Source organism: Bacillus rossius, chromosome 1 (genome assembly GCF_032445375.1).
Source record: "Bacillus rossius redtenbacheri isolate Brsri chromosome 1, Brsri_v3, whole genome shotgun sequence".
NCBI classification, from domain to species: Eukaryota; Metazoa; Arthropoda; class Insecta; order Phasmatodea; family Bacillidae; genus Bacillus; species Bacillus rossius.
The window spans coordinates 13765207-13786872 of NC_086330.1; the positions used below are offsets into that span (position 1 = coordinate 13765207).

Below are 21666 nucleotides of genomic sequence, written 5' to 3' on the forward strand. Positions count from 1 at the left end.
GGTAAAGACTGTTGAATCATTTCTTCAGGACCTAGAAAATTATCTAACTGCTGTAAAAAAAAAAAACATAAAGAAAATTAATCTCAAAGATGACATTTACTCATTGGGCAAATCATAGAGTGAGGTGTAAGAATCTAAACTGAAGAAAAGCTGGAAAAACATTAGCCGAAATAAGGATACCGCCGGGCCAATTGAAAACCAAGACTATTTTCTTATTACATCCAGGTTCACATTAACTTCGTTAATTGAGTCTCTTCTGTAAATTAAAATAATTCGTAATGACTTGCCGTATTGTCAATATCAAGGTCATTTAGAGATGTGAGCGAAGCATTGACGAGATGAACCCAGCGGTTAACGGCAAAGACCGCCACGTTTATCACTTTCGATACACTTATCTGGGTCTGATTCCGCTGGTAATCAAACCCCAACTGTCTAGGCGGGAGCGAATGAGCTGATTTAACAAGTATAAATAATTTTCTACTTACAAAATTGCACACAAGTTGACTCTTTCAAGAAATTTCAGAAACTTTCCACGACAGTTACACTGTAGTTGTGGAATGAAAGATATTGCCCAGAGATGAAGTCAAATTATTTACATCAGCTAAAGTTTTACAATTTGTCACTGCCCATCTACACTCAGGCAGCACACACACCATTTGCGAAGATGAATTAAAATAAGCCAGCAACTTCACACCAGTGAATGGAACTAATAACTCTCACTGGAAGAACAGTTATGATTATATCACACAGTTATGTATATAGAGGCGAAGAGCGATCAAACCTCCAAGCTGAAAACCATGCTCAGAAACATCTGACTGCACCCTAAAGCTTGTAAATTTTTTTTAATCAATTGGAAATGTTTACTCGAACCAGCTTCCTCGTCTCGAGAAAGTCACGCTACAGCTCAAATGCTCACCATCGACTCTTACTCGTGATGGAAGCATTTAATAAAAAATAAACATCACACTGAAAACATAACAAAATGATCTAACCATCAGAACTACAATTTTCTTAATCGGTCGAGCCAACAGTAAATAAATTATACCATAGCTTTTCCCTGCCCCATTTAACTCCTGGTTAAGTACGCCTCGTCAGCGCTATGTGAGCTCTCAGCCATGTATTTATCTCTCACCCATGTATTTACTGTAAGTAGACATGAGACATGTTTAATGTCCTGGTGCCACTGAAGGCTATATTCAAGGAAGACTTGCTAACAGCTCTTTCCATCAGCAACCATGTCCGGTTATATTTATGCTTGTTCCTACTCAACATAAGAAAAAAAAATGAATGTATGAGTCAAGGCCATTTTAAAAAAGAATTTTGTGCATACTTTGACTTTCAGTTTTGGAACTTACGTGATCTGCTTCCCTGCATACTTGGAATGACCACTGCAGCCAACACGACATGCCGGCAGTCTCACAATAGATCACCCTCAGGACCCCACACAAGACACGTAGCAAGTACAGAGAGTGCGCTCATAGCAACAGAGCAGAAACCCACTCCCTGGGCACTTGCGAATGTCTGCGAAACTACCAAATATTTAGATGTTAATAAGATAAGAAACTGACGAATCATTACAAGTATAGCAGAAACGTATCATTAGATAACTCACCATAATTCTATGCTCGAAAAACTTCTGCACATCATACAGCGTTTCGTACTGTATCTCACACATTAGTTCATAGTATTTTTTTAGAATATTCTTCAACTCCTCCAGTCTAATTCTTTCAAACTCAACCACCTTCTCAGTGAACATTGCAACATGCTGCTTTTTGTCTAGAGTGATGTCTCTCGCTGTCTGAATGGTTTCTTCAAATTGATTTTTTCTTGCAGTTGGTACCTTGAGACAAAAAAGTGTAATGTAAACTTTCATGGCCAGTATTTAGACTGAGTACATGTCCTCTGCAGTTGGAATAAATTCAGAGTAACTTACACTTATATATATTGACAAATTTTTCAATACTCACATCAGTATTATTTTATCAAAGTTCCTGTAACAGTAACATATGTGGTTTCAATAAGTTCATCGATTTATAAGACGTTATCACGTCAAAAACTATTAGCTCATAAATGTGGTATTCAGACGTGGCGCTAACCTGTACACGTTCGCATAATCCTTTAATCTTGGCAGTTTGTTCGTCGATGTACCCGTTCAAGGCGTCCACCTGGAACTGCACTTGTTGCTCGGTGCTCGCGCTCACGGCCGCCATCTCTCGCTCCATGTCGCTCAGCGCCTGCGCGTGGCGTGCACGGCGCTTCTCCTTTATGCGCTCGAGCGTCTGCGAGGGCTTAGACACAGCCTCTGGACACACCGGTCCAGGTCTCACGCATACGAGGATGCTGATTGACATGAGTTAAGATTACCTGTGCCTGAATTTCACTTAAATGTCTTGACTGCAAGAAAACACTCAGCAAGAAGTCGGTAGTGTTCAGATTATCTGGAATCTCTAAAGACAAATTACAGGAAACTTGGAATTGCTTTACGCATTAGATATGAATTGATTTTCAAAATTACTTTTTTTTTGTTCAGCAATTGACTGTTACTGCTTTAGCGCGAGGTAGTATTTTTGTGAAAAAATTTCAATGAAATGTCTTTTATGTAATTACTCTATTTAAAATTTTTTTAACATGATAACGTCTTATAAATTGATGAACCCCGGCTGCACGCACGAAAAAACGAAAAAAAGTCTTTGATTTTTATTAAAAGGGGGTTGTCTGTAAAGTCGGTTTACGGACGATAGTTTTACGTGATAACGTCATAAGAAAGCATTGATGAAAAATGGCATATTTTTAATTTTCAAATATTATTTACAGTTTTTGCAAATTTTAATTTAAATAATTTGTTTAAATATAATCACGAACAATTAGTTAAAAAGCCCGCCTTAACCTGTTTGATATCATAGAAGATTTTCTCGCACGGTGGTTGGCCGGTTCCTTGCACGCTCGGCTCAGGCGGAACGTGACAACTTTTCGTGCGTGCAGCCGGCGTTCATCGATTTATAAGACGTTATCACGTCAAAAAAATTTTAAATAGAGTAATTACATAAAAGACATTTCATTGAAATTTTGCCACAAAAACACTACCTCGCGCTAAAGCAGTAACAGTCAATTGCTGAACAAAAAAAAAATTAATTTTGAAAATCAATTCATATCTAATGCATAATGCAATTCCAAGTTTCCTGTAATTTGTCTTTAGAGATTCCAGATAATCTGAACACTACCGACTTCTTGCTGAGTGTTTTCTTGCAGTCAAGAAGGTGTTCAAATACTATGTTGTAAGTTGGAACAAGTGTAAAGAGCAATTTAAATGATTAAATTTTCCTTAATATCACCTTAAATTTTATTGAATTCAATCCCTTAAATGGCAAATGACTTTACTAATAGCATAGGTTACAATTGAGGTCATCTTTGAATGTTCAGATTCCATCAAAAATTGTTTTTGACATGTTCTATTTTTTTTTAATATAATGTTTCAATGAACCATTGAGAGTGGCTTTAGTACTTGTTGTAACAAACTAATTGATATTCTGAAATGTTTTAAAGCTACAACATTAACACATGTAACATTAAAAAAATATTAATACATTTTAATGTAAAAAAAAGTTTTAAAGCATTTTCTTTCCTAAGAAAATTAACTGGATCAGAATCATAAAAGTTTCATTATTTAATATAAAATTTTTAGTAATACATAGTGTGATATAACTTTTGATATACAATTTGCATTGATAAAATCTTTGAAGTGCATTCACAGTTGAACTTCGTACTGCCTTTTGACTTAAAAAGTATCATTTTGTGATTTAAATTTTAGAAACACCTTTTTATAGCAATTTGAGCACCTGTCTTTTTGGGAATTGGAATTCATTAGCACTGTACTGTGTTTTTAAGTTTTTGCATCATTCCATCTTAATTTAGATCTTCTGCTAAAAGTGATAATTATCATTTTGACTAAATACACTACAACATAGTAAGTACATTACATGGTACAACCCACCAATATGTTGTGGTAAATTATTGATGAACGAGTTCATCTTAAAAGTATTGACGTCGTCCGGGCCTGCGGCCCCTTTGAGCCCGATATGCCACCGCCCAACCACCATCTCTGTTCAAACCTCCCGCTTGTGCGTGCGTGTGTGCGTGTGTTGCTAGCCCGGCAAGAGGGCGCTTAGCTGCAGTGCGCCGCACCCCTAATATGTATTAATAATTATTGTAATCCTTTTCTTTTCGCCCCAAAATAGTGTCACGACGGCTATGTATGTGAGTGTCTTTTGTTTAATTAAATTATGATGTTTTGTAATAAAATACGTGCAAGCACGGACAAGGACGCTCCCTAGTGGGCGGCGGAGGAACTAGCACATAACTTGATTTAAACTGTTTTCTATCATAGAAGTAATTATTACAGGCGGTCTGGGTATGGATGTGATGTGCTATTATTGTAAAGAGTTTATGTTATTTTCAATAATAATCCGGGGCACGCAATAGCTAAGTTGTTAACGGTAATTGTGTTCGGCACGAAGGGCGCCATGTTGCCTTCCGCAACCCTTGTCTCTCCCCAGTCTCCTTCTTCAGCCGGCCGAGAGCGGACGTCTCTGCAGACACCCCGAGGACATCACCGTTGTTTCACCGAGAAGTAGTTCTGTTAAGTAATTTATTCAGATCGTTTTCATTTTATCCTCGGGGCCTCTCTCGGTCGGAGAGACTGCTTCATTAATAATTATTTACTCTCCGGAGTTTTTCGGTCATCTGTGTGATAAGTAACGGCTTGAGGCGACCACGTGCGTGGTTCGCCTCCTCATCTAATTCGATTCGTGCCTCGGGCGTTTTCTAACAGTATCAAGGAAGGATTGTATAAGGGCGTGTAACGTGAGTAAATAAAACCACCTTGAGTCACGTGTCTTTGTGTTCGGGGGGGCCACTTGGGTCCTTAACCTGGTCAGTGGCGTGTGGGATGCCCTAAGAGCCCACTGCGGTTAATTAGAAGCGTGCCCGACGCTGAGAGCGGGCTTAGTTAGGGACAGGTGTTGCGTTGAAAATCAGGAGGGCTAATATCTCGCCACACACGGGCCACGTAACGCCCTGAGTTAGAGTTTCACGCCGGGTCCACGTGCCCACTCACGTGGTGGCACCCATTAATTTCCACCAGTATTCAAACCTTAACACCGGTACGCCCTCGGTATTATAAAAATAACTTTTGTTAGCGTTGAAGTGATTTTGAGCGCATTTAATTTTAACCCTTCCGTCCTTTTTGATCGTCTTAACTGCAGTTTGGTTTACAATGGAGAATGCAAAATTATCAACACAAAAATCGACATAAATATACATAGTTACATCTGTCATCCGTGCAACAAAAAATAATATTTGTCACTAATAAGTCATGAAATTTAAATGTAATTTATGTAAAATTAGAACAAAACTAAGCATCTGGGTGGAAAAGTTTACAGGAATTCTTTCTTTTCGTAAACTAACCTATACATTTTTTTTTAAATTTTGTATATGTGCAAATTAACATATTTCGAAGTTATAGCAATTTGCCACTTTAAAGTACCACTAGGTATAATAAAATAGTGAGAATATTATCAACCCAAAAATAATGCAGTGATTTTTTAGTAAAACTGCTGAAACTGAAAGTGGGAGTCGCATCATAATCACAAAATTACATCTTGCTGCTGGAAGAGCACGGATGAACAGAGCTACTAGCAGCACCTAACAATGGCAACAGCTTAGTTGGGAAACTACGCATTCTGCCGGTTACCTGCGACACTTATCCCACTAGTCCAGGGGTCGGCAACCTGCGGCTCGCGAGCCACATGCGGCTCTTTGGATGTGAAGCTGCGGCTCTTTAGTTCCGTACCAGAAATACTGCATCACCAGGTCATTTATACAGAAAATACTTTTTTATTACAAACCAGTAGTAAACCTGGTTTTTTCCCCACGCTTGTTATATTTTACTAAACAATATGTCATCAAGCAGTTAAATTATCAATTTGTCATCCGCCCGAGGTTTTCGTTTCACTAGTACTTACGGGCTGTGCTGTTAGTAAGTGTTTAATTGTTTTAATTTTTTACTAATATAATAAGTAATTATCTAATAAGACCATATATATGATCTAATTTGTTGTGAAAAAACACTACTTATATATGAATAAATTTTTCTTATGAATAAATAGATTAGTTTTTTTTATCAAAAAACTTTATTATGCAAGTACTATTTATTGTTGGCAAGAAAATTTTTTGTGGCTCTTTAAAAACTTTGAAATTTTGTAAATTGTAATTTTTGGCTCTTCCGACTCAAAAGGTTGCCGACCCCTGCACTAGTCTGATCTTATTCACTGCTTCTGGAGCCTTGGTGTGACGGTGCAGAGAGGTGGAAGGGAGGGGGAAGGAAGAGAGAGAGCAGTAATGGAGTCTGTCCTCTTCCGTACGGCTCCCATGTGCCACAACTATGCCTAATGCGGCGTTCTTTGCTTATTGAGGAACACTTTGGAACTGCAGCCATAAAACTCAAATTTATTTTCTACATGCCGCTTGCTGCCATAACAGAGGCGGTGAAAATCAATCCTTCTTTCAGTGAACACCTTATAAAGTTACAAGATTAAATAATTTTCAAAGCATTACGCATTTCCACTCAAAAACGTATTCATCCTCATTTCACAATCACCAAGTTTGAGGCAGCATTACATTCAGGGTCACATTATTTTCAAGTAAATGCAGTAGGTACTTACAAATAGGGAAAGGGTAGGGGGGGAACAAGATCCCAGGGCCGGAACACCTGGAGGGAAGACAGAGAGGCGGAGGGAGTTGTTAAGTTTAAAAATATTTTTTTAATGAGTGTTTTGCATCGAAAGGACAAAAATCAATTACGAATCTAATGCTAATAAAATCCATTGGAAACCTTGCGAGTTATGCGAAACCTCAGATGACCTTCACAGTTAGGGCCACAGTAAAGTTTAGTAATTTGGTTTTTATATTTTGGGGTTTCAAAATTTGTGAAGTAGTGATGGGGAGAGGCCCCAAAATATTTTACTTTCCTTCCGGCCCTTGGTTCCTCTTGATGGTGCTGCTTAGAAAAAAGGCAGTCACCAATATTTCCGTAGCGCCAACGTGCAGCACGCGTAACGAAGTCCACAGTGGTCGGTGCAGCTCACCCATGTACGAGTCCAGATTCCTGACGGCCATCTTGTCGAGCTGCTGCTGAGTGGGGGCGGCGACCGGGGCCGCAGCCCTGCTGCAGGTGTGGTCCTCCCGGGCGGACATGGCGGGACGCGACGACGGCAGGTCCTGAACAACACTACCCCGTCACCGCCGTTCCTCAGGGCCAACTACGTGCTTGCAGTGCCCACGTCATCCTTGCTTGACCGTCTGTCTCCAACCGTCTGTGGCCACGTTGCAAATATTCATAAATAAAGATCTCTAATCATATCACATTTGAGATGTGAATGCCAAATAAAAATAATAATAAATACAACAAAAGTTAGTGCCAAGATTTTATGGTTTTATGTTTTGACCAATTTTGTTACAAAAATTAATGATTTCATTGTTATGATTTTGATTTTTATGAATGTTTTATGTCAATAATGATGTGCATTAATATATAAAATTACACACATTGCGTCAGAACAATAAATGGCGGTAATGGAACTTTAAGCAGTGGGGAAAAATATATTTGGTTTTAATTTCTTTCCGATGCTGTCACAGATCCACATTTTGTGTTTTTCCTTTTGACACCATCTTGTCATTACAATGCTATAAATATTAATAAAAAATACATCAATATGCAACGTTGGAAGCCCAATTTCTTTATGTATTTCTTAATGATGTATCTCTAGCCATCACCTGCAGTTACTGGTGCTGAACTGCTGGAAATGTTCGGGAGGGCGCCAGGCTAGCTCGAAGTCTGACCGAATGCTGTTTGCGTGGGTTGACAGCCCCAGTGTGTCACCAGGCTTGAAGGCTAAGAATCTAATTACAAAAGTACAGTTCCTGGCCAGCATAATGCGCTGATTCCTGACTACTATTAATTAAAACTTGTAATTGACTATAGAGAGTTTTCAAAACACGTAGTTCTATCAATACGTAATTTGCACTACACAGATATGGCTCGTGGCAAAAAAGTTGCGTTGCTGTTCCTTAAAACAAATTACACATTAAGCTTATCACTGATCCGAGCAGCAGTCTTAATGGAGGGTTCGATTGGAGACGGCCAATCCCATAAGTTCAATGATAACTATGATCGGGCTCAGCTGTCAGAGCCGTGAAGCTATGTTTCAAGTTAATGCCGGTAGACATGTGCAGCTCGTTAATCAAAACACATCTCTCCGGAGGCGGCCAGTCCCGTAAGTTGCTAACCTCGCGGCGTGGTCACGTGGCGAAGTGAAATTGAAAAAGTCGAGTTAGGCCCTGCACTGCAAAAAGACCCAGGAATGCGTGGGGAGTGATTAATGGAAGGTTAAGGGGTTCGTTCAATGATACTTACCAGAGTGAAGTAGTCAGTGAGCAAAGTTAAAGACTGCCAAAGTAAAAAGCGCTAAGCACGAGATAGCATCACCTCAAGCCAAAACATACAAAAAAATTGGTAATTAGAAACACCTTTCATTTAAACAGGAGCGGCTCCAGGATTAATTTTTGAGTGGGCCCGGACTGTACCACCGGGGTGTATGAACAGTTCTGGGAGACGGTCTCTACCAGGAGTCTGGCCTCCATATCAGAAGGTGGCCCATAGGATTTTTAAAATTCTGATGAAAAATGGTAGGTTTTGTGGCTTTCTGAGGGTAATTTATTTCTCTCTGAAGTCCAATATGTACAATGTATTAATCATAAGAATTATTATAAACGTATGATTGCATGACAACAAAATACACTAAATACCTATAGAGGTCACCAAATTAACTGTTAGGATTAAACCTGTGTGGATATTACAACATTACTACTTAGTACGTTAATGTATAATGTTTCAAATCTGCAGGTGAATCTATAGTTTCATTTCATTGCCATCTGCCCCTTTCAAAATACTAAACCTAACGTTTGACATGAACTGTGTATTTTTTTATAAAAGGCCTTATTTCAATTTTTTCAATTTTGACAATGTTGAGTAGGCCTGGGGCTACCCTCTGGAGATGCCAATGCGTTTAAATTATATTACATGGCACACTCGCCTTAGTAAAAACAAAGTTAATTTAGTTATGGCCTAAGACACTTTAAAAGGTGTTTTAAATAATAATTAATGCAAATTTTGAAAAATATTGAGTCGGGCTAGTGACTGTTCTTGTCTTGACCCCTGTAGGCGGCCGGTGGGTTTAACCCGCAGGTTGGGACGACTACTGCCGTCCGGGGAGGGAGGGGGGGACTGAGCTTCAGGCCTCTATGGCTAGCCGTTAGTCATGTGTGTATATAATCAGATATTTGATTTCATTTACTAAACAATTGATTTTTCTAAAAACTAAAATGCTTTTATTTTTATATTTACTTTCCCACTATAATTATAAAAAAACAAATTTCTACTAAACCAAATAATTTTTATGCAAAGTTCATCGTTGTTTAACATTTAAGTTCAAACTGAAGATTTATGAAATTAATTTTTTTTAGATTTTTGATAGAAATAAATTAGTAAATTCCATTTTGGTGTTATTTCGATTACATCGCATTCACCACATAATCCTTCCTCCAACCAAAAGTAATCAAGTACAAACTTTATACATATTTTCTTACCTGAATCAATTTTTAAACAGTACCAAAATTACATATTTTTCAGTCAGCAATAAGTACATACTGCAATAGATGCAAACTTATTTTGAGCTCTGGTAATTTCACTGAAGAGCAAAAAGTTATTATACTGTAGTCAATATTTTTTATATTTTGTTTACTGACACTTTATCATAGAGAAAGAAGCAGATGCTGAAATGCCTGTAAAGTAAAAATAAAAATTAAACATGCCTTTATAGTATTATTACAGGTTAAAATTCCTTTTTTCATTTTATCAGATTTCTCTTTGTTGATTAAAACTTTTTAAAGAATTAATGCTAAGCTAATGCTACCATACTGTAATGTATCTTACACCCATTTTAACCCAATACACTGTATCTTGGTACTGTTTTTCCATTGTGCTCTTTTATCTCTTAATGTCAGAAGACTTAAATCACATATAATTAAGTAAATGACCATGTACCTATGTAAAGTATAGCTGATAAGTGTCCACGACAGAACCAAACACATAAAATTTTGAGATAAATATTAGTTATTATTATGGTACTAACTGATACAGTTGCACCTAATTTAAATCACTAAAATGTTTTTTGCTCAGCAATGAGAATATGAAAACACAATCAACTCATTAAAACAGAGAGCACATTCAGCTTCAATGAGAAGGGCCAGAAAATGTTAGCATCTTGCTACGGATGCTATAAAAGCTATTTTCAAAATAAATGCTTCTTTTTAATTAAATTAGTTAAGAAAGTTATTTTGTTTGTAAATCACCTATTTTATAAAGGTGATTTACTAGATGTCTAGAAAGAGACAATCCCATGTAGTTATTCAGTGATCTGATTCACCTCATTTTCGTGTTTTGCAATTTGTCTGGAACATTATGAGCATGTATATTTAAATTATTTTAATGTATGTTTCTCACTTTAAAGACTGATCTACACTTCAGTTAATACACAAACACAACACATCAACCATCTTTGCCACAGATTTTCTCATCTCGCAGACAAGAGGTGTATGTATTTACCAAGATGAAACTAAACAGGCTTCACTCTCTTGCATCTTGCTTTAGCAGGAGAAGGATGTAAACCACAGCGGTACTATGGCGTTCCCTTAAATGTTACTCTTGACCCATGCGATAACTTCCTGATTATTTTCTACACCAGTTTTGTGTGTCTGAGATAACTTCAAAATACTAAAAGCCTAACCCAATTAATCCAGTAGATTTGTGAATTGCTACAATTGAAACCTCAGGACTTAAAAAATTAATGTCTGCTAGCATATTATACAGGCAACTTCTTTTAAGTAAAATCAACATTTAAATTTTTTTTGGTGATATTAATCTAAAAAAGAAAAACTGAAATAAGACAGTTATTTGTAAGTATCTGTAGATATGAACCTTTAGTTTATGAAAATTTAGAATGTAAATATTAAGTTTTAAATGGGTACAAGTTGCATGAAAAAGCTACCTTCATAATAATTGAAGCTAATTTTGTAAAAAAAAAAAAAAAATTAAAAAGAGGTATAGAGGTAGGTAAATGCAAAGAAGTTTTCAAGGAAGCATTGTGAACAACCTCGCTTAAAACATAAAGCACTTGTATTAATAATACTATAATACTGTTACCAGACCAAACTGATATTCGCACAGATGATTGTGGTGTACAATTCACATGTGTAAATCTCTGATACCATTACATTAGGTATGCTGGTATGCAATTTTCATCCAAAATCTTCTACAGATATTATATTATTTATTCTGTAATTTAAATTATTTATACTAAATCCATCACAATTCTGAACATAAGCTAAATACCCATTATGAAAAAGTATTAAATATTACTTTTTGTTTCCAACTGAACAAAAGTAAATAACAGCCAAGAATCTACAGTAAATAATTTTATTAAGTAGAATTTAAAAAACTGTAGTATAATGTTTAGGTTTCATTTATTGCCAATAAGTCTACATACTACATATATATTATTACTACAAAAAATTATATTTTACACATTAAAAAATTCCTTCAGAGTTCATTACAAAAAAAGGCCAAATTTCACTATCCATGCTACATATCATAAATACTGTACTTCTTTTTACAAACAAATTTTGCATTATATTTTTAAAAAAGGCCATGTAAATAGTGTTTGATATATAGCTCAATTATTCTTATGAAAAAGTATTTTTTAAAGCCTAAACATATTTGTAATTAGGTTCAATATAAATTATACTTTACATATGCACTAACACTTACCACTAAACAATAAGTTCATAAATGAGTAAAAAAAAATTAAATACAAAATCATTTTACACAAAATTATATCCATAAGTAACGAAACATTTCGGATTGCAAACACATATAGGTGTTATTCCTTCAACGCTGCTGTTTTTGGCTGGCCACCATCAGCGGTGAAAACTCCCGAGACTTGCAGTACCTCAGTTGCAAACATTCACAGCCTGCAAAAACAGAGAAAACGTAGTTTCGCACAATTAGGAGAAAAACGGATCAGTTAGATGGTTAGGTTAGCAAACCTGTATGTGAATCTACCAACTATCAGTGCACACTATGCGCAATCTCCAAAACACATTTCGACATTTGTATTGTTTCACAGTATGCTGCCTGATATTGCTACACCTTGTTGGGAGTTCACCTTGTTTCAAAAATATCACATACAAAAGACTTTGCAAACCATGCAATGCAATGCAAAACATGACCTCTAACTTTTTTGGCTTACAAACTAGTAATGAATCCAACTTTTCTTTATACAATATACGAGGGGTGTTTTTATCGTAAGTACAGTTTTGAAATTCGGCCACTGCTGGCTGCGTAGCCACTTTGAAATAGTGCTGCGATTCGTTTTCTTAATGCTAAAGACGTGAAAGCGGTCGAAATTCATTGTCAGATCAGTGAAATGTGTAGTGAAAACATTAGGTCCAAGGCAATGGTACGGAAAATGGTTAAGAGCTTATAAAGATTGCCAAACGAATGTTCTTGATTAATTGTTCAGTTGTTAAATCAGGCGGCAGACTTCTTTTAAGATGGGATTCAAAAGCTTGTTGTACGATATGATAAGAGTCTTAACATTGGTGGAAATTATGTATAAAAGTAGATTAAGGTACATGCTTTCATCTAAAAATACAATTGTTAAGAAAGTCAACACATTTTTTTTTTATTTCAAAATGGTACTCGACTTAAAAAAATTGGTTGTCTGTAAAGTCGGTTTACGGACGATAGTTTAATGTGACGTCATAACAAAACATTGATGAAATGATTGCATACTTTTATGAATAAAATTGAATCATTTTTATTGAATTATCACTATTTTGTAAGGATACAAAGAAGGAGTGAAATGAAATCTACAATTTAATTGATAAATTTACTTTTATTTGCACTCATTAAATCAAATATGTTTATTACTTTAACAAAGAGATTATTTTAACTATAACTTTTATACATGTTTGCTATTTAACTTCTTCCAATCTGTGTTATTCTGTTAAGGATAGGATGACGTTGTCACGTCAAAACACACCTTGTACTACAGAAGTGTCTCAACTAACCCGGTTCATGAAAACCTCCAAACTTGCATGTGCAAAATCTAGGATAACACAGATATAATGTGAAAATTGTCTTGGTTTTCAGTTAGCCCAGTTGTATCATTTTTTTGGGGTGATGTTTTTACAGCTTTTCTTCGTTCAAGCCTTGATTTGCCCAATGAGTGAATGGCAGCATTGAGGTTAATTATCTTGAGGCTTTTGTCAGTGGTTAGATCACTTTCTAGATCCTTGAGCAAACGTTTCAACAGTATTTGCTGATAACTGTTGTTCAGGTCAGGTCGGCTCTCATAATACAGAAACTCGGTTATTCTAAGCTCAGTTAATCAAGACTATACTGTAGTTAAAACATATCACAATATAGGTACACACTATTTTTTGCCATGATAATCTAATATTGTGTGCACACATGCACGTGCGTGCACCCTCACCCCCACCCCACCTACTCACACTCCAACCCACTCACACCCATCCACACCCATCCACACCCCCACACACATAACTAAAGCAGTTAAATATGGTTCACAGTTTCAAGATGTTTATTTTAATGGCTTGTGGTACCAAACGAATAATGTTCCTTGCCGATATTTTGCATTACTATGGCCAAACCATTGGACATTAATGTTGTGTATGTATGTATATATAAGTCAAGTAGTGGCAATATAATATGTTGTTTTCAAAATTCACAAAGAAAAACACATTAAATTCACTAAGGTTCTAAATTGCTGTTACTGCTGTAGTAAGTAATAAAAGCAGTTTTCAAATGTATATCTACCAATTTCTTCCACTTAACAACTACAAATGCTTCGCTCAACCACCAACGACTTTATGCACAAAATCATTATTTACTCTAAACATCTAAACTATAAACAGTACTCACAACATCATTCAGTTTTGTCAGTGAGTCATGAATCTTCGACATCAGGCTATCAAATTCTTTAAAACCTACTTTCGGTCTTTCTGTAGGTAAAGAATTTTTCACCCTGTAAAGACATTCAGTGAAATCAACTTTCTCCAGACGAAGCATTTCCATCCCATCACTCTGTTCTTGCTTCACAATCGCCTTGGCTTTCTCCGCGACTACGGGAACAGCTTCCTATGAAAAAATTGAAGGTATCAACAACTTAAACACATAGCACACCGTGAACTCTTATTCTTTATCATGGACTTACAGCCAAACCATTCCACAAGGAAATACATACATTAACCATGATTTTAAAAAAATGAAATATTAAGCTTAATTTAAAATTAGTGATGGGGCAAATCCCTATTTTCTCTAAACCAAATCTCAGAGAGCCACAAATATACCCCTCGAATCTGAATCTACGTCTCACAGGTAAAAAATGAAATAATGCGCAATAAATTAAAAATATTAACTATGAATTGGAAACATTCTACCCTTTAAATAGTTGTTTTACATATTAAGTTTCAAAAATCTACATAGTGTAATTTAATTTACGTAATTACATGTTAAAAAGTACAATAACTTGGAGAACGGTAACAGAATAGGCATAGAAAAAAAAACCTAGAAAACTTCAGATGTTTTCAGAGTTGAATTTTTTAATCTACTTTTTTCGTTTAATATTTTTCTTCAAATCTCTTTCCTCGAATATTGAATGCTTCGAATACTACGGATTTGAAGGTATTTGAGGATTTGAGGATTTTATTGGCCCATCCCTAATTTAAATACAGAGACAAAAAAGAACTTTAAAATTGCAAATACATACTGTATGTATAGTCAACGATATGCATTTTCTTTCCTACTTCTGCCGAGATGCAAGAAAAAAAAGTATTTCAAAATAATGTGTACTCTTACCGTGAACCAATCTATGGGCTCAGTCTTCACCACTTCTGTCTTGGGTGTTTTTAACTCCTCCTTTCCCCCCAAAAGTTGCATTTCAGCCAGATTCACTTGCGTTGTTAACAATTCCTGAAACAACAGAATATAAAGCACTAACTCATATTTTAGTATATGTGCATACAAATGGCATTTTTGAACACCAGAAAAGCATTATGTATATCAAAAATCTAGGTGGAATGTGAGTTCATTTCTAGAATCTTTGTTGGAGAAGAGATACACATTGGGACACACAGACTAAGGAATAATTTTTTTTATTATTAACATACAAATTATAACAAATAAAAATTGGGAAAAATTTAACTTATTAAATAATTAGCAACTGGTAATATACTGCTTACTATTTCAAACTCATTACAGCTACTTATCTCATTACATGTATAAGTCATTAAGGATGCTGCCTGGTTGAAGTTAGTCCGCATGTTCAACATCTATCAGTGCTGTGGTGACAAAGATGAAATTACTGCTGGACTTAATATGCCTACAGCATAATATTAATTTTTTTTTTTAATTCTGCACAGCTTGTAAAACAATGTTCGTATCTCAACATTAGCAACCATGATGTTGCATCTACAAGGTTGCACTTACAAAACTTTTAATGCTCTATACAATCAAAAATATTAGCACTAGTCAACACCATGTGTATAATATTAACACAATGTGTAACTTTAATATTAAAATGTTGGAAATATATTGTATTGATTTTAAGAGCACTTACAAAATTATACAAGTAAGTACCTCAGACGTCATAAATCAGCCAGCCCGAAGCCTGGGGAAAACACTTGATGTCATTTTCAACAGAAGAATATTATAAGTTAAACTGTGGGTAGCAATACATAATTAGTCACCTGAAATTCTGCAGTGAATCTTCTATTAATTATTTTATTACACACAGCATCAATGTCATGCGATTCCATTTTTTCAAAAGTTACAAGTTTCTTGAAAAGGTTCCTCCAGAAAGCAATTTGCTTGTCTTGCGAGCTAGTGCCCTGAATGGGAGAAACAAAACACACATCAATGTGGGTTCATAAACGTACCGCCAGCACAATCCTACTCTCCGCTGGGAATTAACACAAAAACCAGGTACATATTAAAATTCAACTGTAGGTACCACAAATAGAATTCACACAGTAGGTAAGTAATTAAAATCCAGGACCTCCAATTTCTATATTGAGTAAAAGGAAAAACTATCAAAACCTAAACATAGTGCAACTGTGCATGAATACATTCAGTTGCAATTCAGACTGATTCTAATTAAGGGGGTGCCTCCCATTTCAGGTCATGATTTTATATTTATATTAATCACTGATCAACTTTTAGACTTTTTCAATTGTTTAACTTTCACGAAATGAAAATATATACAGCGCATACATTTTGAATAATTAGCTGCCAAAGTTACATTTTTAACATTTTTGGGTTGTACAAATAAGGAGAAATTAATTTATTGCACAACTGAAACTTTTTAGGTTTAACTGCAATGCCACTGGCTACTTCATGATATGGTTTGCATTTATATCACAAAAACTCATTTCATGTATCTCGGCTGTCAAAATCATAACAAATTTGAGAAATTTGAAATGCCAGGTAAAATTAATTAATATTTTCTGAAAGAAATTCAAACCATTTCTTGAAGTAGCCAGTGGCATTGCAGTTAAACCTAAAAGTTTCAGTTCTGCAATAAATTTAATTCTTCTTATTTTTACAACTCAAAAACATTAAAAATGTAATTTTAGCAGCTAACTATGCAAAAAGTATGCACTGTATATATTTTTCATTTTGTGAAAGCTAAACAATTGAAAAAGTCTACAAGTTTATCTGTAATTACTGTAAATATGAAATCTTGACCTAAAATGGGAGGCAACCCCTTAAGTGAAGAAATATTTAAGTTCATTTCTACCAAGTGTGAGCATTCAGAAAACAAACTCTCACACCCTCTTAAATTCACACTGCATAGCAGCAATGTACCAAACAAAAAGTCCCAGGATAGTTACATACTGTTATAAGGCACTAAAATGCATTCAGACAGGATAAGTACTACCACAAGTGAAGACACCAGTTTTGATTTTTTTTAATATTAAATTCTGCTTTGTGTACATAATTATGGCAAGAAATTTTACATTTTAACACCTTCTTATAAATAATGAACTGATAAATTTGTTTGTTGCGGTCAGGTCCGCTACCTTCATACATCGCGCGTCGGTGCACCTCCCCCCTCCTAGTGTGTGTTTGCTTGCTCCTCGCCTCCTGGGGTTGGCGCATGCGCGCTGTGCCGCGCAGATTAAATAAAAGCTGCTGTTAGGGTGTAATTCGTTCTTGTTAGCCTGATTTACTCGTCTCATCTGGTCTAGTCCAGTAGCTTGAGTGGCTACATTGTCTGTTTTGGCATGTAGTCTGTTAATCTTAATATTGTAACGACGTGCGAGAGCGACCTCAGAGGAAATAATGTGTTATTCTTGTTTGCGAGTGAGGCGGTGGCTCTTGCCCTAATGTAACGTAAAATAATAGGTTGTCTTGTTTAAATTCCCTTTCGGCCGCCACCTAGAAAATTATGTTTAGCTTAACTGAATTTACTTAATGAACTTAACTTTTTGTATTTGTTCTCCCCTGAGGCGTCGACGTACGTAAAACGTACGTAAAGTACGTAAAGTAATTTAAGTAATTTTGTAATAGCATGTAACTTCCTAGCACGCATTATGTTGTTGTTCGCGTATTTTTTGCCTTTGAAGTCTCATTTGATGTAACTTTTCTGTATTTGAGGCGTTTGTCTTGTGTGGATATAACGTCCCTTTTGATGGTCCGATTAGGGACCACGCACTGTTAAGCAGGTGTCGCTTGCATTTTTCTTGGCCTTGAGAGATGGCTTGTCCACCTAAATATTTATCATGTATTTTCTTTGTCAATTATTAATGTCACTATTAAAATTGTCTAACTATTTATGTCATTAATGAAGTGAAACTTGTAAACTTACTTGCAAACATAGTCTGTCATGCTGTCTTACTCTTTTACTCTTTAACACGTCAGTATTATTTTGGAAATATTAAATGCAAACGTTAATCGTAATGTATTTCCAGTAATTAAACCTGCTCCCAAACACCTTACCGCAGTCCTAGCCATGCTATGGCCCTCCCTCCTCGCCTTTAAGCCTTTAAGCTTTCATGTTCATTATTTCTTCTTTAGGCTATATCTTCTTCACCTACACCCCGTGAAAACTTCCAAGTACTAAAAACTTGCTACCGGTTTCTCCCATTTGCATCATTTGGCTGTTTGAATATTAATAATTTCTGTTCAAAACATATAATTTTATTGGAAAATGGAAAAAAAATTATGTTTCTTCTGATAATAAAAATATATAAAATGCAGAGCAGATAATTGCTTGCTTGAATTTTTGTAAATGTTTATTTTATTCAGAATCTCACCAGATTATGTAATGTAACTGTTTAAACACACATAATCTCGGTAATTAATAGTTTAATTTTGCAAGAAATATTAAAATAAAAATTTTTTAAAAATCTTAGCGGATATCGAACCTGAGCCCATGGATTATCAGCCCATGCAATCTACCACTGCACCACGCCGCTGACTTAACAATTGAAGAATAACTATTGGTTAAATAGTATCTTTGTTAGATTAAAATTTTACTGACGATTGTGGCAAAGTTACCAGTTAGGTATTGCTATGTATTCAAACCCCACAAAGCTTCCAAATAAATTAAAAACCCTAAACTTTACACAACATAAAACACAACAGGTTTTTTTATACCTACTTTAATATGAAACTCCCATTTAACACAATGTTAACGAATGGAACACCTACTACTAGAACTGTTATTTCGCAGGCCGTCGCGAGCTTCACTAAGTCAATGGAGAATAAAGGTAAGTTGCCAAACATTTTGTTTATGAGCGTGGTGAGAAAATTTTCCCAAATAAAGCCCGCCGCACACGGTACAATATTCCTTACAATATTGTAAGCTAGGAGTTGTACTGGCTCTACTACTAGTTTCTTCACTCGAATTCAAACTGGATACTAGCAGCTGTACGAGCTGGGCTACTGGTTTTGCGTAATAGACAGCGTCCTATTTTCGTTGCTTGGTATGTTCAATATTTAAGAAGTGGCCAATCAGAACTCACAAAAACAGCACGAGGGGTTGTTTACACTTTTAAGCGCGCATCTTGTGATAAAAATGGGCGGAAAGTAGTGAACTAGTTACCAACTCCTCGTTTTAATAAATGCATACAAAGAAGAGCCTTGTTTGTATGCAGTAAAAAATGTGAATTATCATAATAAAAATTTGTTGTGGAGAATATTCTCTTAACAAAACTAGTAAGGCAGCTAGAATCGTGTGCAGCAGAAACTTGTAGCGCACCTAGTGTTTCAGCTTGTAGCCTACACAGTACAGAAACCAGTATGTAAGCATTCTAGTAAGCAAACTAGTAGAAACTATTGTACCGTGTGCGGTGGGCTTAAGAGCTGCCAACAATCCATGATTTTCTCTAAGAGTTTTATATAGATCTTATTTGCTATCTACGTTGTGTTTATGTACGTACTGTATTTACATTACCTTGAAAAAATTCGAAGTAATGATTGAATTGTCTGGACGTGAGTTTTAAGACCAGCAATGTTAATACACAAAACATCGGAACGACCTGATACAAACACCACAGGCCTGTATTCTGGTAACAATTTACTGCAGCTGCCGAAACGATAGATAGAACCCGTCCGTCCGTCAAACATTAAGAGCTTGCCAAGCTTTTGACGGACTGACGGAAAGACGGACAGAATTTTAGAATTTTTTCGGCCATCCGATTGGCTGCACGTCACGTGGCGACGGGCTACTGTAATTCTGCTTTACAACATTCTTCAACAAAGCAAAGATTTTCATTTTCATCTCTTGATGCCTGAAAGAAAAGTGCAATAACTGCCAAGTGCTTGGATTAGTTGCAATGCACAATTACGTGAACCCAGCTGCAAAAAACCGTGCTCACCGTGATCACGTCCTTTTCGTTCTTCGTGCACAGGCCGTACTGCAGGGCAAATTTAAATAGTTCTGAAAAAAAAAAACTTTTAAATGAAATTTAAAAAAAAAATATACTTTCTTAATTCAAGGACATTTGAACAGACAACCAACATACAGAAAATATAAACATTAACATTTACCTACAACTGCAATACGCCATTATTATTAACTACTTCTATTAGAAAACAATACCTCCGTCGACTAAAGTTCTAAAAAATAAACATAGAAACCTGATCACATGCACAGGTATTGCAAGGCTAGTTGAAAGTGTAATTTCTCATTACTTAATACATATTAACACTGTTTTCATGATAAATGCAGGAACGAATCTAGTGTTGGAAAATGGTATTTTCGTAATTTTATTTTAGCTTTGCAGTGAAGTCGCAACGTAAGATGTTTACCTATATGACCACTTTTATTTTTCTTTAGGATATACTCCTCTGCTAGATAACTACCCTATGTCTTTTACAGATAGGCTACAGATTATTTAGATGTCAGTAAGTTAAGACCTTTTTTTCAAATTTCATCTTTTTTTTTTTAATTGGATGCACTCCTCTCCTAGATAATTATCCCTCATTTTAAATACTTTTTGCCTCACAATTAAATACCTGAACTTCAATGCCCTCCCTAGTACCTAGCATTTCTGTATCCAGAGAGAGAAGTACATAACATATGTACTTGCTAATTACGTTCTCATGTAATTTTAATATAATCCTTCCTTTCAAATTAGTTTTAATTATTTGTTTATGCTTAACCGGAACACATAAAAAACTACTACTGTATGTACTAAAATGTAGCATAAAGAAAAAATCAAAATATTTAATCCAATACTAATTCAAGGATGAACCTATAACAAAATTTCTTAAAAACAAACCATTTGACAATGTAATCTTGTCTACATCAAACGAAACAGCTTGTCCGCTCAATTTATTGAAACAAGCCATTATAATATCATTCCTAATTTGACTGGGTTCCAATAATAACTGCAACATATCACTTCCCTCAGTAATATTCAAACCCTGCACATTAAGATTTTGTATAATCAAACTGAAGGACTTCTCTTCACAGGACAACATAATGACCACTTTGTAACACCTCACTAGGCTACCCTTTAACTAATTCTTATATACAACTGTATAGCATTTGGCTATATGTCTCAAACATTATTTTAAAAATAAACATTATCTAATCCCGCCAAAACACCATGATTGCCAAAATAAATAAAATAACTTGACGCCGACCGCCAATGCTCCTCTATGTCGCATAGACCGCTATGCCTCATCAACGTCTCCTAGAAGCGTGTGCACCGAACGCGCCCGTGCGCGCAGCTAAGTGTAGTGCGTGCGTCGAGGCGATCGCCGTGCAACGAGTGCTGCGCCGGCGGAAGGATCCGGCCGGGTGTGGCATATCCTTCCGCCGCACTACAACAAATTATTTTAATTATGTTTTCCACAGGTTTTTATTAAACATTATTTTTCAGTAATTAATAATTCAGTCTTTGCTAAATCATGTTTCACTGTGCGATTTGTCCCGAACCTGGCCGGTTCAGTTTCCC

At 35.7% G+C, this 21666-nt stretch overlaps 2 protein-coding genes across 2 annotated transcripts in view; both read right to left on the bottom strand.

Annotated features, from left to right (window-relative positions):
- LOC134532287 (uncharacterized) overlaps positions 1–9861 on the bottom strand; it is a 40333-nt gene extending 30472 nt beyond the window's left edge. Inside the window, exons 1-4 of the mRNA XM_063368709.1 lie at positions 9703–9861; positions 7143–7275; positions 2097–2302; positions 1613–1840 (exon numbers count right to left, since the gene is read on the bottom strand). Of these exons, the coding sequence (XP_063224779.1) occupies positions 1613–1840; positions 2097–2302; positions 7143–7251 (543 nt within the window). The 5' untranslated portion in view covers positions 7252–7275; positions 9703–9861. The remainder of the gene's footprint in view (positions 1–1612; positions 1841–2096; positions 2303–7142; positions 7276–9702) is intronic.
- Positions 9862–11576: 1715 nt separating this feature from the next.
- On the bottom strand, positions 11577–21401 carry LOC134543097 (uncharacterized). The gene is made up of 6 exons (XM_063387933.1): positions 20986–21401; positions 20080–20141; positions 15946–16086; positions 15056–15169; positions 14120–14335; positions 11577–12144 (listed from the first exon to the last, which is right to left on the bottom strand). Exons 1-6 carry the CDS (start codon positions 21185–21187, stop codon positions 12124–12126), a joined length of 756 nt encoding a protein of 251 aa, XP_063244003.1. The 5' UTR covers positions 21188–21401; the 3' UTR covers positions 11577–12123.
- Between the last annotated feature and the right edge of the window lie 265 nt (positions 21402–21666).

Coding starts and splice junctions, on each gene's coding strand:
- LOC134543097 (XM_063387933.1), bottom strand. CDS start 21,187: ATGTTGTCCTGTGAAGAGAAGTCCTTCAGTTTGATTATACAAAATCTT. Junction 20,142..20,985: donor CAAGATTACATTGTCAAATG/GTTTGTTTTTAA, acceptor TTTTTTTTTCAG/AACTATTTAAATTTGCCCTG. Junction 16,087..20,079: donor ACGAAAAGGACGTGATCACG/GTGAGCACGGTT, acceptor TCTCCCATTCAG/GGCACTAGCTCGCAAGACAA.